This window comes from Anser cygnoides, chromosome 1 (genome assembly GCF_040182565.1).
Source record: "Anser cygnoides isolate HZ-2024a breed goose chromosome 1, Taihu_goose_T2T_genome, whole genome shotgun sequence".
Lineage (NCBI taxonomy): Eukaryota > Metazoa > Chordata > Aves > Anseriformes > Anatidae > Anser > Anser cygnoides.
Window position 1 is genome coordinate 126,356,817 of NC_089873.1, and position 7,672 is coordinate 126,364,488.

Sequence of the window (7,672 nt, forward strand, 5' to 3'; positions counted from 1 at the left end):
GCGAGGTGCCCGGGCACGGCCGAGCTCCGACCGGGGACGGGCCCGGGGGGGCGCAGCAGGAGCCGGGCACGGGGCAGGGGGTGCAGCCCGCGGTGCCCCTCGCTCCTCCCGTCTGCTTCTGGCCTCTTTTCGTTTGGCTGGGGCTCGCTTTTCGATTTTCTTTATTTTTTATTATTCTGGGGGGTCGTTTTGGTTGGGGGCCGCCCTCCGCCTTCTGTTCTGTTGCTCCTGGGCCGCTGCCCTTCGCTTCCGGGCCTGTTATTCGCGGGCCGCAGCTTCCCGGCCCCGGCCCCTCGCTTTTGGGGCGCTTTCGGCTCCGTTCGGGGCCGCGGGCGCCGCTCCCCGGGGCCGGGCCGAGCCCCGCGGGGCCGCGCACGTCGGGGGGCGCCCGGGGCGGGGCGGCGGCCGTCGGGGCGCGCGGAGGGGGAAAACCAGGCGCGGAGCGCGCCCCCCCCCCCTCCGAGGAGTGGGCGTGGCGAGCGGCAGCCGGGCGTGGCGCGCCGAGCCGGGGGCTCGGCGCCCCCGATCCGCCGCGCTCCGCTCCGCGCTTTGCCGGGCGCCGCGTGCCGGCGGCCGCCCGCCCGCCCGGCCCCCGCCGGGAGCCAATCAGCGGCCGCCCGTCCGCACGTGGAGCCGGGGGGACTCAAGAGCGCCGCGGCCGCCGCTCACTCCCCCCGTGACGGGCGGCCCGGCGGCAGCGGGCAGCGCCGCGGGGGCGTCGGCGGCGGCGGCGCCATCGCCATGAGCGGCCCCTACCCGGAGGAGGGCTGCGGCGAGCGCCCCGACGGCGCCAAGAGCAAGTCGCCCACGCTGCTGTCGTCCTACTGCATCGACAGCATCCTGGGCCGCCGCAGCCCCTGCAAGGTGCGGCTGCTGGGCGCCGCGCACAGCCTGCCCGCCGCGCTCGCCGCCCGCCCGGAGCACGACAAGGCCGCGCAAGGTGAGAGCCGGCAGCCGGGGTGGGGGTCGGGGGGGAGCCGGCGGGGCTGCCCCCGACGCGGGGCTCTCCCCGACGCGGGGCTCTCCTCGACGTGGGGCTGCCCCCGACGCGGGGCGCTCCCCGCGGACCCAGCGCCCCGCACTGACCGCGCCGCTCTTCTCTCTCTCCCCCCCTCTCTCCCCTCTCTCCTCCCCGCCCGCCCCGTCCGGCCGCTGTCCGCCCCGCCGCAGGCTCGCCGAAGGGCAGCCCCCCCTTCGAGGCGGCCGAGCTGCACCTGCCCCCCAAGCTGCGCCGCCTCTACGGGCCGGGCGGGGGCCGCCTGCTGCCGCCGGGACCGCGGGGGGACCGCCCCGACGGGCGGCCGGAGGGGGGCGCCGCCGCCGTGCCCCCCGCTGCCGCTGCCGCTCCCGCCGCCGCGGCCGCCCCGTGGGACACGCTGAAGATCAGCCAGGCGCCGCAGGTCAGCATCAGCCGCAGCAAGAGCTACCGCGAGAACGCGCCCTTCGTGGCCCCGCCGCCCGCCCTGGACGAGCTGGGGGGCGGCGGCGCGGCGCACGTCGAGGAGCGGCCCGGCCCCGCCGCGCCGGCCGCCGAGGAGGAGGAGGAGGAGGAGGACGAGGAGATGCTGGAGGAGGAGGACGAGGAGGAAGAGGAGCTGGAGGAGGAGGACGAGGAGGAGCTGCTGGGCGAGGACGGCGGGGGGCTGCTGAAGGAGGCCCGCCGGGGCGCCGCCGCGGCCCCCGGGGCGGAGGGCGGGGAGCTGTCCCCCAAAGAGGAGCTGCTGCTGCACCCCGAGGACGGCGAGGGCAAGGACGGCGAGGAGAGCGTGTGCCTCTCGGCCGGCAGCGACTCCGAGGAGGGGCTGCTCAAGAGGAAGCAGCGCCGCTACCGCACCACCTTCACCAGCTACCAGCTGGAGGAGCTGGAGAGGGCCTTCCAGAAAACCCACTACCCCGACGTCTTCACCAGGTACCCGCGCCGACGGGGCGGCCGCGGGGGGGGGGGGGGGTCGGGGGCTCCAGCGGGGACGGGGACGCCGAGAAGGTCGCCCCCCGCCCGGGGCCGCCTCCGGCTATTTTTACCCCGCGCCGCCGCCGGGCCCCGGGATCGGTTTCGCCCTCCCCGGGCGGGCTGGAGCGCTGCCCGGCCCCGGGAAGCCCCGGCAGGGCGCGCATCAAAGCGCCGCCGCCTAAAAATACCGGCCCGGCACGTCGGGGCCCCGGGGCGGCCTCGGGGGGGCTCGTACCGGGGAAAGGGGGAGCCCGGCGGGGAGAGGCCGGGCTGCGCGCCCGCTGCCCGAAATAGCACCCCCCCGACGGGGCTGAGCCCCCCGCGCCCGCTCGCCTCGCTCCCGCACCCCCCGGCCCTTCTTTCGTTTGTTTCCCCGGCGGGGGGGCGCCGAGAGCTTTCCGCCGGGCTCTTTTGCTCCCCCGCTGCCGGGCATCGCCCCGGGGGCGCCGCCTCGTTCCCCCCCAGCCCCGGCCGCAGCCTCGGGCCCGGCGGGTCGCGATCGGGTCGCGATCGGGTCGGGTCCCGGCGCTTTTTTGTCGCGCTCCCGCCCCGCGTTTTCTCCCCGTCGCTGCGCCGGGACGGGACGGGCCCGAGGCCGGAGGGGCTCGGCCTAAGCCCGGGGGGCTCCCGCTTTAAGCCGGCGGCATGAGGGCGAACGGACGGCTCCCGTTCGCCGTCCCCGTGCCTCGGACAGCGCAGCGCGGCTGTGCCGGGACGGGCCGGGAGGCAGCCCCGACGGGGGGGAGCCCCGCTGCTCTCGGGCCGGGTGCGGGCGGTGCCGGGAGCGTGGCTGCGGGCTGACGGCGGCGTGTGTGTCTCCCCAGGGAGGAGCTGGCCATGAGGCTCGACCTGACCGAAGCCCGAGTGCAGGTGAGTGGCGGCCGCGGGCGGCGGGGCCCCGCTCGGGATCGGGAGCGGGATCGGGAGCAGGACCCGGGGCGTCCCCGCGCCCCTCCGGCCCCGCGGCGGCCGAGCCGACCCCCGGGTGATGGAAATGAGGGGGCCCCGCGGGGTTTTGGTTGTTAGACACGGCCCCGCTCGGCTGCGAGCCGGGTACTTGGCTGCGATCAAATCTCCAATCGGGCTTCATAAAAGCCCACTTAGTGCTAGAACAAACAGGGCCATTTGAAGGCGAAATGTTGTTTGATTTCCTCTCCGCCTGCACAAGGAGCTGGCTAATGCTATTTGATTTCCCATTTTTGATAGCAATAAGCCTGCATTGATCTAATAGTGAGTGAGTGCAATGCTATTAAAGGTGTTTGCCGCCCCATACCAGAGTGCATTTCCCAACCCAAGTCTCATAACCAGAGAGACGATAAACATTGGGATGCCCTGATTGCCAACAGAAAACAGATGTCTCCGAGTTGGAAGCTGAGCAAATCACTTTACAGTTAAAATCAGGCGCTGATAAAGCATAATAAATTCCATATGGCTCATTTAATACACAACAGCTTCTTGCATTAGAGGGGCTAATGATGAGATTTGTCCCCTCCTTTCTGTTGACACATTTCTCCATTGTCAAACAGAGATGTGACAGCAAATCAGTATTTTCAGCTCAGGGGAACAAGTCGTGGGAAAGTTAAATAACTTTTAAAAAAGAAAGACACCCCCTTTCTCTCCCCTATTCACGGGAGAAGATGTAATTAAGGGAATATGAATTATGAGAGTCCCTCCGTTTACCTTTGGGTGTACTCAGACTTATTAATTCAATAACGGGGAATTGCAGCGAGGACAGCTCGCTAATTGAGTTTTAGCTGGCAGAGACGATCCGTTTGCCAAAGACTCTCGGCTTCCCCGCGAACACGGAGGAGCCTCTTCCTACGTGCGCGCCCCGGTGCGCGTGTGGGTATAAATTATAGATGGGGAGCTGTAGCGAGGGACCCGCAGCGCTGCCGCCTCTGTCGGATCCCGGGGAGACGGGGCGTCGCGCTGCTCCTGCAAAACGGAGCCGAGCCTCAAAGGGGAGATTTCGAGCCCACGGCAGCCCGAAAATCTGACAAACGCGAGTCCCTCTCCGAGCCTCTCGCTGGGTGCGTGTGGCGCCCCGCGCTCGCGTTTCAGCGAGTGTTTTATTCCCCTTCGGCGAGCGGTGCTTTTTTCCCACTGCCTCTCCCTCGGGTTAAGCCCGGGCTCGTTGATGATGACTATATTATTTTTTTGTTTTGTTTTGGAGGGGGGGGGAAGAGGAAAGAGACGGCGATTCCGTGGCTTCCGAACTAAGTTTTGTAAAATGCGCCCTGAAAGCACAGCGTGGAAACGCACGTTTGCTGCTTCGATCGCGCTGCGATTTATTTCTTCGTTGCAGGCGCTGGCGAAGTCACGATTTTTTCGTTTTTAATCTTTTTTTTTGGAGGGAGGAGGAGGGAAAAAAAAAAAGGGGGGGAACGAAAAAAGCGGCGACCCCCTAACGCCGCCGTTTGTGTGTGGTCACCTCGGCGAAACCAGGGCGCGCTTCCCCGGCTGGGGCGCGCAGGGCGCCCGCAAGGAGCCCCCTTCGGGGCAGCCCCGAGACCCGGCGGGGCCGGCGGGGGGCGCGGGGCGGCGGCCCCCGGGGGGGCGGCGGCGGAGCGGCGGGCGCCGTCGGGCCGGTGCGCGGCGGCGGCGGCGGCGGGGCGAGCGGTGCTAAACCCCGTGTTTCTTTTGGCTTGCAGGTATGGTTCCAGAACCGTAGGGCTAAGTGGCGGAAGAGGGAAAAGGCTGGGGCTCAGACACACCCCCCAGGTTTGCCTTTCCCTGGTCCCCTGTCAGCAACTCACCCCCTCAGTCCATACCTTGATGCTAGTCCTTTCCCTCCTCATCACCCAGCTCTAGACTCCGCCTGGACCGCCGCCGCCGCCGCCGCCGCGGCCGCCGCCTTCCCCAGCCTGCCCCCGCCGCCGCCCGGCTCCGCGGCGCTGCCCCCCGGCGGGACCCCGCTCGGCCTCGGCACCTTCCTGGGGGCGGCCGTGTTCCGGCACCCCGCCTTCATCAGCCCCGCCTTCGGCAGGTACCGCCTCGCCCGGGGCGGGGGGGGCGCGGCGCGGCGCCGGCCGCCTTCGTGCGCCGAGCCCCCGCGGGGGGCGCCCCGACGGCGCCCCCGGCCCGGGAGCGCCCGGCGGCGGCGGCGGTGGGGTGACGGCGGCCTCTCTGCTTCTGCTTCCCTTGCAGGCTCTTCTCCACCGTGGCCCCCCTGGGCAGCGCCTCCAGCGCCGCGGCGCTGCTGCGGCAGCCGGCGCCGGCCGCCGAGGGGGCGGTGGGCTCGGCGGGGCTGGGGGACCCGGCCAGCGCCGCCGCCGACCGGCGGGCGTCCAGCATCGCCGCCCTGCGGCTGAAGGCCAAGGAGCACGCCGCCCAGCTCACCCAGCTCAACATCCTCCCCGGGAGCAGCACGGGGAAAGAGGTGTGCTAAGATACGGGCGCCGTCCTTCCCGCTTTCGTTTGCGTGCGTTTCAGTTTGCCGGGGGGATTTTTTCAGGAGCGAGAGAGAGGCGGATAAATTGGCGAGTGGGGAAAGGTCACCTCGTAGCACGAACCAAGACCAAATGGGGGAAAACGTTTCTTTTTTCTTTAAAAACAAAAAACTAAATAAAATAAAAAAGCGGACCAGCAGCTAAGACCGGGGTAGGTTCCCGAGGCAGGAACTGGAGGACAGCGAGCGCATCGCCCGGCAGTCAGCCCTCGCGCGGGTGAGCGGGGCGACGCTCGCAGGCTCCCGAACCCGAAACTCCTTGGCTGGTACATTTCCTAAATGTACGACGTGTTAATTTCCTCGCTGAGCATCAAGCGGAAAAAAAAAAAAAAAAAAAAAAAAAAAAGCCCTACCTAATAAAATTTATTATATATTAGCGTTACGTACACTTAAATATTTTTCCTTCCGTTTATCTGGCAAGACAAAAAAAAAAAAAAAAGGCGAAGAAAAGAATCGAAAATTGTAATTGAGAAAGGAAAGCGAAGGGGGGGGTGGGGGGGCTGCCCGCACCTCTCAAAGCCCCGTCCCACGGTGCTGGGCTGGCCTGGTGGGCGCACTGGAGAAGTGTCGTACACGGCGCTGCTGCGAGCCGCGGGTGCTCACCGAGGATGCTGCCAGTGCAGAACGAAAGTGAATTTGATGCTGTAAGATAACCAGTGCACTTAAGGGAGAGGGTATATCTTTTTCTCGTTATATTCTTTATCACTACACCAACCAAGGTTTTTATATCAAACCAAAGGGAAATACACTGCTAGAATATGGACTGTTTAAGTCACTAAACTGTGATTATTGATTCTGTACATACCATTGTTATAAAAAAGAACAGAGCTTTGTATATTTGAAATGTTATAAAACAATTGCACTCAGTGTAGTGTTGTAAAAGTTTGTCATTCTGTAGATTCTTACTGTGTTGTAGATATCATAGGGGTCCTAGACAAATATTTATGTACAAACCCTTTATTTAACTTATTAACTGTAGAGGTTTCTGAAACCCTCAAGAGGCGATGGTACAGTACTTTTCCGTGTAATGTCGTTATTGTTAACACTTTTCCTTTGCTATCCGGTGGAGAGGTGCCACGTTCAGAAAATAAACAACGATATATGTTTACCAAAAAAAAAAAAAAAGAAAAAGAGAAAGAAAAAAAAAGAACGAAAGCAAAAGAACAAAACGCCACAAAGCAAAGTCCTTGCGGGGGCGCCGGGAGCTTCGCACCGCGCCCCCCTCCCGGCCGGACCCCCCCGGGGTTTTGGGGACCCGGGGGCCGGGGCCCCTCGGAGGCGGCGGGGCCGGGCGGGGGGCGCAGCCCCGGGGCTCGGGGGCTCGGAGGGGGCAGCGCCCGCCCGGTTCTCGCCCTCCGAGCGCCGCCGCCCCGGGATCAGTGTCCTATCCACTCCCCCCTCCACCACCACCACCCCCCCCCCGTTTTATTTTTCTTGCCCCTCGTTATTTTTATTTCATCGCTTGGAAGCAGCCTCCTGGCGTCCCAGCGCCGCCGGGGTCGGCAGCCCCCGGCTCCGCTCCGCGCATCCAGCGGGGCCGCGGGCGGCTCCGGGAGGGTTTGGGGGGGTTTGGGGGGGTTCGGCCGGCGGCGGGGCGCTCTCGGGGCCGCCCCGTCGGGGCCCCGGCCGCGACCCTGCCCCGCTGCCAGCCGCGTTTCCCTTCCCCCCCGCCCTGCTTTAGGGTTTCAAAAAACACCAGAGGCGCAAAAAAATATATATTTTTTTTTACCCGTTTTTTTATTTTTATTTTTTCTGATGGGGAAAATAACGCTTGTTCCCTGGACGTTATTAACGGTGCGGTCTGAAATATACATTTTTTTGCCGTAAAGAAAAGGGAATCATTATCGAGCCATTACGCATTAAGAAATGTCATTCAGTCATTTTTATTCATTCGGCTGAAATCTTCGTAAAAGCCAGAATCATACTTCTGCAAGCAGCAATTTTGTTAATCCAGGGGGTTATTACTCTGGTCCCTTATTAGGATCTATACTGCTGCCAAGCAATCCTATAACCTTCTCAAAAGAAGTTTACCTCCGTGTTATAAAACCAGTAGTGGTATTTATACTGTGCAATAATTAGTGTATTACTTGAATCCACTAACAGGTTCATTTTATCTCTGCACAAAACCCCTAGTCTGCTTATAGAAAGCTTGTGCCTCCTTTGGCGCTGTTAAAGTGGTGAAAGAGTGAATGAAGGCTGGTAGCACTTTCTCCTTTTGCCTTGCCTTAATTCCCATCTCTTTTTGCTCTCATCCAATTAGTGCAGTGTATTAA

The 7,672-nt window shown here is 64.0% G+C and overlaps 1 protein-coding gene across 1 annotated transcript; it reads left to right on the top strand.

Moving 5' to 3' along the window:
* The first annotated feature begins 663 nt into the window (after positions 1 to 663).
* ARX (aristaless related homeobox) lies at positions 664 to 5,473 on the top strand. Its single transcript, XM_066980485.1, has 5 exons — positions 664 to 940; positions 1,171 to 1,909; positions 2,776 to 2,821; positions 4,603 to 4,937; positions 5,099 to 5,473. Exons 1-5 carry the CDS (start codon positions 742 to 744, stop codon positions 5,337 to 5,339), a joined length of 1,560 nt encoding a protein of 519 aa, XP_066836586.1. The 5' UTR covers positions 664 to 741; the 3' UTR covers positions 5,340 to 5,473.
* Positions 5,474 to 7,672: the final 2,199 nt, after the last annotated feature.